Source organism: Carassius carassius, chromosome 3 (genome assembly GCF_963082965.1).
Source record: "Carassius carassius chromosome 3, fCarCar2.1, whole genome shotgun sequence".
NCBI lineage: Eukaryota > Metazoa > Chordata > Actinopteri > Cypriniformes > Cyprinidae > Carassius > Carassius carassius.
In genome coordinates, this window is record NC_081757.1 from 9894388 (window position 1) to 9910112 (window position 15725).

Genomic DNA, 15725 nt, shown 5'->3' on the forward strand with positions numbered 1-15725 from the left:
TGGTTTAGATCCTACCTATCCGATCGCTACCACTTTGTTTATTTAAATGAGGAGTCATTTAATTTATCACCAGTTTTATCACCGGTCATCTCATTTATCACCCACTCTGAGAGAGCTCGCCATGGCGAGATATATACTAAAAATTTTTGGGGAAGTCGTGGCTTAATGGTTAGAGAGTTGGACTTGTGACTCTAAAAATGTGGGTTCAAGTCTCATACTGTCAGGGATTGTAGTTGGGGGGGAGTGAATGTACAGCGCTCTCTCTCACTTTCAATACAGGACTGAGGTACCCTTGAGCAAGGCACTGAACCCCTGGGTGTGTGTTCATGGTGTGTGTGTGCACTTTGGTGGGACAACTGCAGAGCACTAAATCCGAGTATGGGTCACCATACTTGGCCTGACGTCACTTTCACTTTTTCACTTTCAAATATTGATTGTCACAAAGATCTCCTATGCTATTTTCAATATACTTGTAACCACTTGGTAATATTACTATATTACTATATTACTGTTAATTCTGTAATAAATTCTATAATACGAATTCTGAGTATGGGTCACCATACTTGGCCGTATGTCACGTCACTTACAGGCAAAAATCTGGGTGTTATATTAGACAGCAACTTGTCTTTTGAAAATCATATTTCCCATGTTACTAAAACAGCATTCTTCCATCTTAGAAACATTGCCAAGCTATGAAACATGTTACCTGTTTCTGATGCAGAAAAGCTAGTTCCTGCATTTATGACCTTTAGACTGGACTATTGTAATGCACTGCTAGGGCGTTGTCCTGCATCTTCAATAAACAAGCTACAGGTAGTCCAAAATGCAGCGGCTAGAGTCCTTACCAGGTCAAGAAAATATGATAATATCCCAATTCTGCAGTCTCTGCAATGGCTAACTATTAAGTTCCATATCAGTTACAAAATAATATTACTTACCTATAAAGCCCTTAATAGTTTAGCTCCTGTGTACCTAATTAGTCTTATACCACGCTACAATCCATCACGCTCCCTAAGGTCACAAAACGCTGGACTTTTGGTTGTTCCTAGGATAGCAAAGTCCTCTAAAGGAGGTAGAGCTTTTTCGCGTTTGGCTCCCAAACTCTGGAATTGCCTTCCTGATAATGTTCGGGGTTCAAACACACTTTCTCTCTTTAAATTTAGTTTCTCTGTTTTGCCACAGGGTAACTAGGATTTACACAAGCTTCAGTCTGGATCCAGAACACCTGAGAAAAGATGATGTCACCACCTCAGATGATGCCAACCCTCAAATAACATACAGAACTACCAAATTGTACTATAAGTTTGATTGCATCGTATAATAATTGCTGTTAATAGTGTTCATCATCTGTTTGATTGTGTATTTAATTGATTTTTCCGTACATTTCTGCCATATATACATAAAATGAGTAACAATAGATAAGCTAAATATTGTAGAAACTTAATTTTCTGTAAAGTTGATTTGCAACGATTTGTATTGTAAAAAGCGCTATAGATACTAATAAACTTGAACTGAATTAAAATGTCACGGATTTGAACTCTTTCCTGGCTGCTGTCCCTGACCTATATTCTTACTTTTTCTGTTAGGCTACTAACTTCCCTGCCACTGGATGCAGAAACACTTTTATAATAATTGTTATTCTTGCGAATATATTTTTTTTGATATCACAATATGTGGAATAAAGTGGCTGCGTTTAAACTTTTGAAATGGTAGTGTACTTAATACCGATGTTAAAAATAGTAGAGTTGCCTACTTACATCAACTTATGGCAATGCTGAAAATAAAGCACTAAATGACATCTAGTGTTAAAAGCTGAAAATTACCAGCAGAAAGCGGCGTGCATAGCGTCACAGAGCCGTAGATGGGTGGCGCACTGTCTCCTACATACAGACCAGAACTTACGGAAGTGTCTGAGAACCAATGTCAACAAAGGAGAAGGAGAAAAAGGTATGCTTAAGACGAAGTTATAAAACAATATTACCAGTGAAACAAAACTAACTAACTTCGAATGGTTATATCATGGCACCAGCTCTTAATAGTGGCCTATTATGAAGTAAAGCAAGTGACCAGGAAGCCAGCTAGCGTTAGCTAAAATCAGGCGAGTGAGAACGGCTGGCTGAAGTCGGAAACCAAACTTTCGGAACAATGCGTTAATGTAGACGCTGGTCGTCTGGCCTATTAATTCCATTTCACATATGTCTTGGTTATATGAATAAAATGTCACTTAATAGTTTGACTGTTTCGTATCTAAACATTGCAGTGCAAACGCTACTCTGCCTAGAGTTGCGTAACTGTTGAGAAAAGAGCGAGGCAGGAAGTCATCCTTTCTAAAGACGCATTACGCGGTGTTATTAGTCAATCACAGACTATTTTCACGTCTAATTCATATGTTGACATTTGTCGAGGTAACTCCAATGAGTTTCTGATTGAGTCAGTTTTCTGGAAACCAAAAACGAGCTTCGCACTGAGCTCCAGTTCTCCGTTGTCATTTGTGTAAATGATGGTAATTTTTTTTTTGTCTTCACAGCTAAACACTTCCAACAAGACGCTTTGGTGATGATGGCGCCTGTAATTGTGGCGAGCTGATGGATCTACCGACCATATTTGTTTTCCATATTTGTATTTTAATTTGTGTTTTATGAGACGACGACAGTCATTGGCTTGTTAGAATGGCTGTTTCCCGCAGCCTAGGTCTTTTGTTTTTATCAGGTAAGATATCATGATTTTGTCCTTGAGTGTGTATCACGCATAGACAGAACAAATGTCTTATTGTACTGTATATATCTGAGGCAGGCTTTAGTAACATTTTTTTGTAATTTGCCTTTACCTTACCTATTGTGACTTTAGGGTCAAGCTCGGTAGACAAAAGGTTGATTGTATTTACATTGTGATAACTGGCATTAAACAACATTTAGCAATCCTTGTTTTTATGTGATCAACTTTTGTGTCTTTGCTCTGACAGTTCCTTACACTTTGGGGCTGGCCTTCGGTGCTGGTAAGTAAGAGCTTGACATGTCTTTGTTTATGTTTCAGTCTGAACACTGTTTTAATTCACACCAAATGTCCCAGTTAAATATACAACATTCCTAACCAGAATAGTCATTGTGAAAATATTGCATCAAGTATTTAATGCAAATAAAAATACAGAATGCTGATTGGTTTTAAAGTGACTTCTGTGTGCATTAATTAAGCAAATGACATTAGACAGCAAATGACATTAGACAATGGACCTTTTCTCCCAACATGACTGGCCTTTAATTCCTGCTTGACAGCTTGGGGGTCTTTAGATGTTTTTTATATATTTAAATAAGTATTTTGTTGTTTTAAATCCCAGCTTTTCATGTGCGAACTATTTTCTCAAAGAACTCCAATAAATCAAATTCATAATTTCACATAGAAATTTAGGATCAGAGCACAATTTTAAAGATGTCTTTGCTTTAACTGTCAGTTTCAGGTCGTTGTGATCATTTGCCCAAAATACTAAAATCCAGACAAGGAGAGATTCGTAACTCTGCCCACCATGCCTGGTCTTCCCGTCCACTCAATTGCAGTTGGTTGATAACCTCAAAAGTTGGGGAGCGTGTCATCATCAGGTACCAGCAGAATTTTATCGCCATTTATTTGTGATCTTTGATACACCAGAAATCAAAGCAGTAACCCTTTTTATAATTTTTTTTTATTACAGTGTCTTCATTAAATGTGTTACATGTACTTACAGTAATAACAGAAAATTACTCACAGTTATCAGCAACTAACAACCCTAAACCATATCTGGTTACACTTTATTTTAAGGTGTCCTTGTTATAGTGTAATTGTAAATTTAAGTAATATTAATTAACTATATGTACTTAATATATGGTTAGGATAAGGGTTAGGCATTGGGTAGTCTCGCATAGCCAGACCTTTAGACTGACAGCTGAAGGTCTGGATTCCATGGCAGCTTTCATTGGGCAAGGCCCGCCCATGTCATGACTGACATGTCAAACAACCAGTCACAGTTTGTTTTTCGTTCAGCGTCATGTTTTGGGGCATGGAAATGTCACCACAATAACAGACTGGTGTGTAAAACTCTTGGACGTATTTGAAAGATTATATGCCGTGAACTTTATATATTTCACATATAATTTTCACATATATTTTCACATAAGTATATACAAGTATAAGCATTTTCGTTTCCAGGCAGAACATTAAAGAACACAGATTTCTACCAGGAATCCTGTAGAATTCAACCAACCGATGATGACTTCGAAACTCCTGAAGTGCTTCCAGTTTTGTGTCACATATGCATCTGTATTTAAAAATATACACATCATTTTCTATAAAGTTCCTCCTTCCGACAAGCCCAGTCTGATCTGATTGGCCAACTGACCCCAGTGCATTGTGATTGGCCAAACACCACAAGCACTAATCGGAAATGTAATGCCCCTTTCCATAATTGCGAGCTTCATCTTTCCATGAGCCGTTTTGGGGGGGCGTGGCAGAGTCATTTAAGACTTTAGTCTTTGCAACTTTACAGAGCTTCTTCATGCACCAAGAGCTTGTAACACTCCAAAGAGAAAGAAACAATTTAAATCGCGACATATGACCCTTTTAAAGCTTTTGTGTTTCGTGATACTGTACAGAATGATATGAATGTAAAATGTGAAAGTCAGCTCAATGATGAACGTATCTCAGTTTGTAAATAAGTGAATAAATGGCATTTGTTGTTAACAAGGTGAGAGATTGCTTTGATCCATACAAAGTAAACAATCCCTAAAATGTGTCATTTCCTTTGTTTCCATCTCTTTTGAAGTTTTTCCCAGTTTGAAATGAGATGTGGGCAGGAATGGGTGTCTGTGGTTCCTCTCACTGGCTCCCCAGCCAAATTCTGTGGTTCTCAGCTTCCAGCACCATTTGAGATGTCAGGGGGAAACATTACAGTGACACACCACTTCTTCCCTCATATCTACCCAGTAACAGGGTTCCATCTTTCATATATTAAAGGTAGAGTGCAACACGGTTGAAGGAAAATGTTCACATTTCCTCTCCTCTCATTGCCTTTATCTAGAGAGACTGTAAAATCCCTTTTTTAAATTTTTTTTTAGCTTTTTGGTAAGCATTTAACAGGGTTCATTAATCTTTTCCCAATTTCTCTAGACTCAGGTCCCTGTTTTCCAAGCGAATTTGAATGTTACAGTGAACGTTGTCTCCCTGCATCGTGGCGGTGTAACGGACGGGTTGAATGTCTTGGTGTGGGTGATGAGCTTGGCTCTGACGAGGACGGATGTAACGATGTTAGCCCTGAACCACCCATAGATGATGTATGTGGGGGATACTTGGAAGCATTTTATGGTTCGTTTACTCCGCCTGTACAAACAGGACATCCGGTGGAGTGTGTGTGGACGGTTGACCCCCAGGATTCACGACCACTCAAATTAGAGCTTCAGCAACTGGAGCTGGGTCCTCAAGACATGATCACAATCACAGACCAGCCCCACGGCACAGGCAACATCATCAAAACAGTGAGTTTCACACTTTGTATGACAGATGATGTAGCTTGATCAATGCAGATTCATCTATCCCAATCTTTTTGTTTCTTTTAACTGTCATTCCACTTCGCCCTGTGATAATAAGTCTTGCACCCCCTCTCATTGGCTATTACAGATCAACGATGTATCCAATAACCAAGAAGTGGAGGTGGAGTCCCACACTGGCTTGCTTTCGCTGATTTACCATATGGAACCTTCAATGGAAGGGCGGGGCTTTAATGCAACCTATCGCATCAAGGATTACTGCCTTCCATGGGAAGAACTTTGTGGAGGATCAATGGGAGGCTGTTACACTGCAAAGCAGCGTTGTGATGGACACTGGGACTGTCCTGAAACAGGCTTAGATGAGGAAGGATGCTGGGGCTGCCCGGCTGGGCAATTCCTTTGTGGGATGGGAGGAATTCATCAGACAGGACGAACAGTGTGTTTCTCGATTCATGATCGTTGCAACTACCAGCTTAATTGTGCAGATGGGACTGATGAAAGAGAATGTACCATCTGTCAGCCTGGGACATTTCACTGCGACAGTGATAGGTTTGTATATGTGCATTAACAAGTATTCACTACTGTAAAAAAAAAAAAAATATATATATATATTAGTACCCTCCATAAGTATAGGAATAGTAAAGACTGTTCTGTTCTGTTTACTGTGGAGTCAAGAAATCTGTAAATATGGTTAAAAGATTAATATGAGACAAAACTACAGAATGTCACATTTTATTATTGGGTGATTCAATACAAAGATGTTTTACCATCTAAGAAGATAATCACTTTTAGAGTTTCATCTCCCTATCTGATGTGAGCAGAAGTATTGGAACAGTTGCCTTACTAATCTTTCTAAGTGTTCAGCTGTGTCCTGTTGCATTCATTCTTCAGATATTAAAAGCAGAGAATGTGTCTTATCAGTTATATCCATTGCTTTTGCATTCTAAGTCTTGTATTCGATGATGACACACACAAACCAGGATGAAGACAAGGAAGCTGACTCTGAAAGAAAAGCAATTTTGATGCTAAAAGAAAAAAGGAGGTCAGTTAGAACTATAGGGAAAAACAAAGGGCATGGAGAAATCAAGAGTCTGGAAACTACCGGCGACATCAGCAACCAACGATGACCTGATCGGCTGAGAAAAACAACAGTAGTTGATGACAGACAAGTCATAAAAGCTGTGAAAATGAACCCTAAAATACATGCCTGTAAAATCACCAACAACTTCCAGACAGCTGGGGTGATGCTCTGTCAATCTACAGTCTGCAGGATGATGCAAACCTCTGATCAGCAGCAAAAATATAAAGGCAGGATTCTTCACAAATGTGAGCCAGTAGAGTTTTGGAATGGAGTTGATGGATGGATGAGTGATTTGAAAGCAAAGGTGTGGAGAAAAAAGGGAACTGCAAATGATCCTAAGCATACAACCTCATCTGTAAAACTTGGTGGAGGTGGTGTCATGGCATGGGCATGCATGGCTGTCTCTAGAACAGGACCTCTTCATTTTAATGATGACTTAATGTATGATGGCAGTAGCTGAATTAATTTGGAATGGCACAAAATCAGCTTGGCTACCAATATTTAAAAAAAATGCCACCAAACTCATTAGAAAGCAACCCATATTGGATGAGGACAATGACCCAAAACACCCTGCCAGTTCAGTCAAGTACTTTATCAGGGTAAAGACATGTAAAGTCTTAGATTGCCATATCAATCTCCAAATTTAAATCCAATTGAAAATTTATTTCACCAGCTGAAGAGACTAAAGACAGAAACTCCGCAAAAGGGGCAACAGTTGGAATTGGCTGCATTAAAGGCTGGGGAAAAGCATTTCAAAGCAAAAGACCAAGAGTCTGGTGATGTCTATGTGCTGCAGACTCACTGCTCTGTTTGAATGCAAGGGATCTGCAACTAAATATTAGCTTTTAATCTTTTACATCTGCCTTAAATTCAACTGTTCCAATACTTATGCTCACATCAAATAATGGGATGAACTTTCAAAGAGTTTTCCTTTTTATTTGGTAAAACATGTATGTGACGAAAGACCTAATAATAAAATGTGACATTCTGTAGTTTTGTCGCATATTCATCTTCTAATCATATTTGCAAATGTGTTGACTCCACAGCAGAGAAAGCAATTTTGTCTTTACTGTTCCAATACTTGTGGAGGGCAGTGTGTGTGTGTCTCGGTATATATATATATATATGTGTGTATATATATATATGTGTATATATATGTGTGTATATATATATATATATATATGTGTGTGTGTGTATATATATATATATATATATATATATATATATAACCCCCCAAAAACTACTGCAAAAACAAATATTCCAAATATTACATGTTTAGGGCCCTATGAAACGTTTTATTTTTTCTTCACGATATGTTTTATTGTTACCTAATTCTGTGTTTTAGCATGTGTAATTATTTAAATGCATAAAAACAACTTAATTAGTTAAATTACTTAAAATAGCCTTATGTGAAATGTTTTTTTCCCTACAGAAATTCTGTGTATTTACATTTTTCTGGTTATCAAATGAAGGCATAAAACATTCATTTAATTTATCTTTTAATTATTTAAAATTAAGCTAACTTTATTTTTTGGTAAACAAAGGGGATTTACCATTAAAAATAAAACATGGAAGAGATGTTGTGTGATTATTCCTTAAAAAATTATGTTCGTTTCATTTTAATAGTAGTAGTAGTAGTGGGCTATGTACATTCTGCTGAGTAATAGATTTCTGTCAAATACTTTTATTTTGACGGGTTTACCGTTACAGTTCCGTGTATGTGATACTACAGTCTATGATGTGATATGAGCTAGTTTTACTCAAATCAAACGGTCAGATGCTCATGAAGCGACTCTCAGTGCAGTTCTGGAGATGTTCCTCATGTGTTCACGTCTTTATTTAGTGAGAGGAAAGACGCTGAAATTAGCGCGAGCGTCCGTGTGTTTAATGAATGAAGACACCCTTCTGCTCCATTGATTAACCCAGACACTTAGAACATGCAGGATTCATATTTAAATAAACTTTTCCGGGTTAATATTTGCAGATATTATTCCATATCAAGATTTGATCTACGTGCATGACCTACTTTTGATTAATGAATTAAAAATTTGACAAATTCCTTGACATTCCGCGTTAAACTGTAAATTCCATTTTTATGACTGGATTCCGCGATTCCGTGCGCGTTTTCTGCATCGTGGAAATCATAGGGCCCTACAGTAGACATCTGCCTGCCGTTCGCCCTACGCCTTAAAACTGAAGTATCTCCATATAATGAAGCCAGTTGTCCTTATATATATATATATATATATATATATATATATATATATATATATATATATATATATATATATATATATATATTTTAAATATCGAGATATCGCCCACCCCTAAAATATATTCATTATATCTTTTTATTTAAGATTTATATTTTAAAACGTAGCTTGTGTGATGGCAAAGCTGAATTTGCTGAATCTGTGTTTAAAATCTGCCAATGTTTAATAATTGCAACAGGTGTGTGTTTGAAAGCTGGCGCTGTGATGGACAGGTGGACTGTAAGGACGGCACAGATGAGCTTAACTGCACTGTGACCCTGCCCCGAAAAGTCATAACCGCAGCTACCGTTGGAAGTCTAGTTTGTGGACTTCTGCTAGTCATTGCAATGGGCTGCACCTGCAAGCTGTACTCCCTACGCACTCGAGAGTACAGGTAAAACAATCTAAACCAGATAATAACTATGTAATATTAGATGAACGATTCTACAAGAATGTCAGTGAATTTATTTATTTTTTATAGCATTAGTATGTATTATGTCATAATAGTAGCTTTTATTGACAGTATTTCTGTGAACTGTTTCCTTGTTTTCTCAGCATGTTCGCACCAATCACTCGGCAAGAGGCTGAACTGATCCAGCAGCAGGCACCGCCCTCTTACGGCCAGCTGATTGCTCAGGGAATCATTCCACCAGTGGAAGACTTCCCTACTGAGAACCCCAATGAGGTAGTAGGCTAGGAATAGGGCTGTAGCTATTGAATATTTTAGTAATCGAGTATTCTACCAAAAATTCCACCGATTAATCGAGTAATCGGATAAAATATGTTTTGCTTAATTATATTGACGCGATATTGAAAGGATAAAATGTCAGGACACTTTTATTTTGACGGGTTGTCATACCTTTACAGTTCTGTGTATGTGATGTGACGCTAATTTTACTTAAATCAAACGGTCAAATGCTCATGAAATGACTGTCAGAGCAGTTCTGGAGATGTAGTTCATGTGTTCACATCCTTATTTAGTGAGACAGCAGACGCTGAAATTACCGCGAGCGTCATGCGTGCTTCCGTGTGTTTAATGAATGAAGACGCGCTTCTGCTCGATTCATTAACACAGACACGCAGAACATGCAGGATTCATATTTAAATAGACTGTTCCGGCTTAATATTTACAGATATTAGTCCATATCGTGATTTGATGTAAGTGCAATGACGTATTTTTGATTAATTCATTCAAAATTTGGAAAAATTCCGTGCCATTCCGCGTTAAACTGTAAATTCAGTTTTTATGACAGGATTCTATGGAAGCGTATAGGTAGCAATATTCAATTTGGGATGTAATATGCAAAATGACAATGCAATATGTAAAATGACAATGCATTTCTGTAATTACATTTACATTTTCCAATACATTTGTGCAACGTTTGGTGCAAAATGAAAATGAAAATTAAGTTACATAATTTTCATTTGCCATTTCATACACCAGTTTTAATATGTAAAATTAAAACTAATTTTAATGCTTTATAAGTTGCAAAAATAAAATGAAAATGTATTACAGAAATGATTAGATGTGTATAACATGTTCAAGCAAAAACTGTGGCAAAATTATCATTTAAATGCTATTTTTCTTAAATGCATTAACACTCACAGTCAAGACACCTACGATTGCATTTTCATTCAATGTCCCACAATAAATGTAGCAAAATTCAATGTGCACACGCCCATTAACTACACGCCCCCTCCCGCCATGTCAATCACTGCGTGAACAAGGCGGGGCTTGCAGAAGGTCAAGAGACTCAAATCTCAAGAAGAGGATTCAAGTGAGAGAACATGGACAAGACCGTTGGTCCGTGTACGTTTTGATCATTTCTGTTTATGGCTTCAATATTTCATTCGCACTTGTGGGCGGAGCTGAAACGCTGCTTTCATCTGATTGGTAGAATCGCTCCAGCTTCAACTCGGTCCTTTCATTCTTTCAGCCAGAATAAGAGTCAGTGCGAGTGAAGCACTGTAATGTCTGAAACCACCGCTCACTGTTAATTAGCATAATATTTGAATCAGATTTAGCTGGGCACATAATTCGTGCTGCTGAGACCTGCAAATTATTTCTAGGTTGTAGTATTGTATGAATATTGTCCCACTGATAAAAACAGTGCAAATAGTTCTGTATCTTTGGATAAAAGTGAAGTGGAAATAAAAAATCAAAAATAGACTGAACAGTTCCATGTCTGTAACATTTACCACTCTCATATTTTAAGTCATAAGGCACTAGGTATGTGTGTGTGACATTAATAAATAATTGTAAAAATTAATAAAGTTACATTTCTGAAATAATAAAAATAGTAAAATTAGCTCTATGCTGCTCAGTGCTCCTGTAGCCTACCCCAGAGCGCCCTCTCGCGGCTGTAGACGAAAATGTTTTCTCTTGGTTCTGAATAAATGCGACTTAATAGTCCAGTGTGACTTATATGTTTTTTTCCTCATCATGATGTATTTTTGGACTGATGCAACTTATACCGAAAAATACGGGTAACATTATTATTATTATTTATTATGAGAGTAATTGACACAGACTAGAACTTTAATGTTTCACCAAATTCAGCTCAGATCTTCAGACTCGTCTGACTCGTGTTGCTGTATAACTGGCCAGACTTACCTTCCCAAAAAATCCTATTTAATTTTATTTCATAAATTTAACTATATTTATTTCCACTTCACTGTTATCCAAGGAGACAGAACTATTTGCACTGTTTTTATCAGTGGGACAATATTTATACAATACTATAACCTAGAAATAATTTAACGGGGTCTCTTGCAAGTCGCAGCAGCACGAATTATGTGCCCAGCTACATCTGATTCAAATATTATGCTAATTAAAAGTGAGCGGTGGTTTCAGACATTACAGTGCTTCACTCGCACTGACTCTTATTCTGTCTGAAAGAATGAAAAGACCGAGCTGAAGGTGGAGCGATTCGACCATCAGATGAAAGGAGCGTTTCAGCTCCGCCCACAAGTGCGAATGAAATATTGAAGCCATAAACCGAAATGATCAAAATGTACACAGACCAACTGTCTTGTCCATGTTCTCTCACTTGAATCCTCTTCTTGAGATTTGAGTCTCTTGACCTTCTGCAAGCCCCGCCTTGTTCACGCAGTGATTGACATGGCGGGAGGGGGCGGACACGTGATTGGCTCGGAATGCATTTTCAATGTGCACATTGAATTTTGCTACATTCATTGCGGGACACTGAATGAAAATGCAATCGTAAGTGTCTTGACTGTGAGTGTTAATGAATTTAAGAAAAATAGCATTTAAAAGATAATTTTGCCACAGTTTTTGCTTGAACATGTTATACATATCTAATCATTTCTGTAATACATTTTAATTTTAATTTTGCAACTTATAAAGCGTTAAAATTAGTTTTCATTTCACATATTAAAACTGGTGTATGAAATGGCAAATGAAAATTATGTAATTTAATTTTCATTTTCATTTTGCACCAAACGTTGCACAAATGTATTGGAAAATGTAAATGTAAATACAGAAATGCATTGCCATTTTACATATTGGATTGTCATTTTGCATATTACATTCCAAATTGAATATTGCTACCCATATGCTTCCATAGGATTCCGCGATTCCCTCCGCATTTTCTGCATCGCGGAAATCATAGGGCCCTAGTTGTGGTATGCCAGCTCTATCTTATAATGGACACACGCCACGACGTTCTCTTTAAGTTTGCCCGCGCCCTCAAATCAAAACACTGCTGACTCCTTGCAGATGGCGATTTTGGACGCAGCGCTTTTGTCTCCTTCCGCTTTGTGGGGGACGTAGACGCGTTGTTTCACATTAAAAAAATAATCGAAAGAACCTGACGTGAGATTTAAAATAAATTAAAAGAGGCTTCGAGGCAGAGGAATTTGCCTCGATCATTTTTTGTAATCGAGTTACTCGAGGAATCGTTTCAGCCTTAGCTAGGAGCCCTCTAAACTGTTTATTGCATCAAGGTAAAAAAACATGCAGTTCATCACGTTTTTTATGTAAGAATTATTAATTAAACATAATTAATAACATTTTTATACAATCTCATAAGGAAAAATAGGCAACGTTGGTCCAGGAGTGCCAATGTCCTGCAATTTAGCTCCAACCCTGAAAAAAAAACCTCACATGACTGTAGCTTTAGTATTTAGTACAGTGTTTGATTAGGGTTAGAGCTAAGCTCTGCAGGACAGCAGCACTCCAGGACCGATGTTTCCTATCCCTGCTATAAAGGTATATATTATTTAAAGAAATTAACATTTTTAAGCAACTTTTATCTGCATTAAGTTGAAAAATGTAAATACATTTATAATGTTTGATAATCAAATGATTAAATACTGTACTTTTTAATTTTCTTTTCAGCCACGAATCCTGGAAACAAAATTCTTTAAGCAGTTGCTTAATATATAAATAAAATATATTAAACAGGAGCCTGTTTTCAACAATGATAATAATAATTTAAAAAAAAAGTTTTTTCAAAAGTTACTTGAGCACCAAATCAGAATATTAGAATAGTTTCTGAAGGATCATGTAACAGTAATGGCTGCTAAAAATAAACATTTGCCATCACTGCCATAAATTCCATTTTTAAATGTATATTAAAATAGCAAATTGTTATTTTAAATTGTAATAATATTTGACAGTATTGTTTTTACTATAGTTTTGATCAACTAAATTCATCCTGAGTGAGCATAAGAGACTTTTTTTTTTTTACGAACAGAAGTGTTTATAGCCTGTGTTCTCTTATTTGTGTGTTGAATTTTTTCACTTTTGCATGTTTTTGTTTCCACAATTCTCTTTTTTTGTTTCCCAGTCTGCCTCACTCTCCCTTAGAGGAATACTACAGCTCCTCAGGCAAGACAATGCTTCCACTCTGCGGCGGAGACGCAGGCCTCGGTTTGTCCGCAGAGCTGTGCGCCGCTTACGAAGATGGGGTTTAATTCCTCGACCTGCCCCTAGGATGACACAGACCACCGCCTCTTCCTCCCAACAGACAGAAGCTGCTAATTCTAGCGCTGAGCCCGGTCAGTCAAGTTCTGGAGTCTCCTCAGTGGCTACAGGAGCAGCCAGTCAGTCCTTTCCTCAAAAACTGGCTTTATCCCTACAGACAGCAACACAGCAGCAAGCAGAGGCTCCTCCTCCCCCTCCCTCTCCCCCACCTCCTTTCTCTATCCTGCCAATCGAAGTCACTGAAACACAACAAACCCCACCCGTCACTGCGCCCCCAAGCAGTCCTTCCCTGGCATCTCTCTTCCACAGTCTGTGGTGGAGCATTTCCCATTTCAGACCCTCACCGTCCCCTACTTCTCTTCCTCTCTCTGCATCTCCCTCTTTTTCCTCTTCTTCCTCTGAAGATGAAGTGCTGCTGATTCCTCTGTCTGATGACTCAACCTCTGAAGATGATGTGCCCATGCTAACATGAGCGACTCGTTCTTTCTTGTCCTTTTTGGTTCTGTCTTCATCTTGTTCTTGCTCTCCTGGCGTTCTCTTTTCAGCACTTGAGCGTCACCATGTTTGCTTCTTGTGCTGACTTGGTGCCTTAACTTGTATTAGAGCATCTGTTTTCCTGACCTAAGAGAAAAAGTATTGCGTTAATGTGTGTCAGAAATATTTGACAAGTGACTGTGTGCGGACAGTTGTGTTGGTTGTGCACTTCTCTAAAGTGTGGATAGACGAACATTTGCACAAAGAGTCTCCCCCAGCTGGCTAACGAAATCTTCCTCTGTGTTTTCCTGTGCCGCGATGTTGGTTAAAAAGATTGATTTTAGTTAGAATTGGATTTTTAATTTTTTTTTATTATTATTATTATATCTGCAGACATGGTTGTGAGATGTACATACATGTGAGTTTACCTCATAGTGCTACAGGCCACATATTTTATTGTGTGTGTTCCTCAGAAGTGCCTTTGATTGAGCTTCCTGTACATCACTAGACAGTATGTGACTGTGTATGTGCTTGCACATAGGGCCAAGCACAATTGCACAAAAGTTTACACAGATGTAGAACTCATCCATGCTATGTATATGGTAGTGCATGGCAACTGTGGCAATAACTTAATAATAAAGACTTGTGTGTTGTGAGTGAGTGAGTGAGTGAGTGAGTGAGTGAGTGAGTGAGTGAGTGTGTGTGTGTGTGTGTGTGTGTGTGTGTGTGTTTATGAGAGAATGAACTAGCTAAAAGTGGCAAGCCACTCAATTTAGACAATCCTTGGAGGTTTCACTCGCACCTCCATATGCACCACCAACCTGAATGACATCACTATATATATATATATATATATATATATATATATATATATATATATATATATATATATATATATCAATAACTCGAATATGTCTTACATAATGAAAATTTTAGATTTCATACTTTTCTGGCTCAGTGGACAATAAACGGGCAACCAGTTGTAGTGCCATATCTATAGCCACTTTGTTTCAACTGCTGGTATGATCTGTCATTTCACTCCTTTTACCTTGTCGATGTTGTTTTTAATCTATGTATTTTTCAGTGCTGAAATGTTGAACTCTCATCTGCTGAATGGTGATCGCATTAGAAAGACATAGGTGGGAATTATCTTAATTGATGATGGTAGGATGAATTTCACTGTATATATTTGCTAAACCATCTGAAAAATTTGCAAAGATTAAACTGATTTGCACTTTTATTGTTCCTTGTGTGATTTAATGTGTCTACTTTAATGTTATGGCTTAGTTTCTTGTGTATATGAAAATTGCTGTGAATGTAAAAAAAAAAAAAAAATCTGTAAAGTAATGGTGAATGCGGTCAACACAGATCTAAACATTTCTAGAGTGTTTTTTTAGAAAGCTTTGTATGTTCAGACAAGTGTTACAGGCGGAGAAGGTGGCTATTCTTTGAAAGGT

At 37.6% G+C, this 15725-nt stretch overlaps 1 protein-coding gene across 1 annotated transcript; it reads left to right on the forward strand.

The window, feature by feature from the left end:
- Window positions 1-1861: 1861 nt before the first annotated feature.
- On the forward strand, window positions 1862-15508 carry lrp10 (low density lipoprotein receptor-related protein 10). Its single transcript, XM_059520602.1, has 10 exons — window positions 1862-1947; window positions 2916-2995; window positions 3449-3593; window positions 4793-4983; window positions 5137-5501; window positions 5644-6062; window positions 9046-9240; window positions 9402-9531; window positions 13658-14915; window positions 14966-15508. The coding sequence occupies exons 1-9, from the start codon at window positions 1862-1864 to the stop codon at window positions 14264-14266; spliced, it is 2220 nt and encodes a 739-aa protein (XP_059376585.1). The 3' UTR covers window positions 14267-14915; window positions 14966-15508.
- The last annotated feature ends 217 nt before the right edge of the window (window positions 15509-15725 follow it).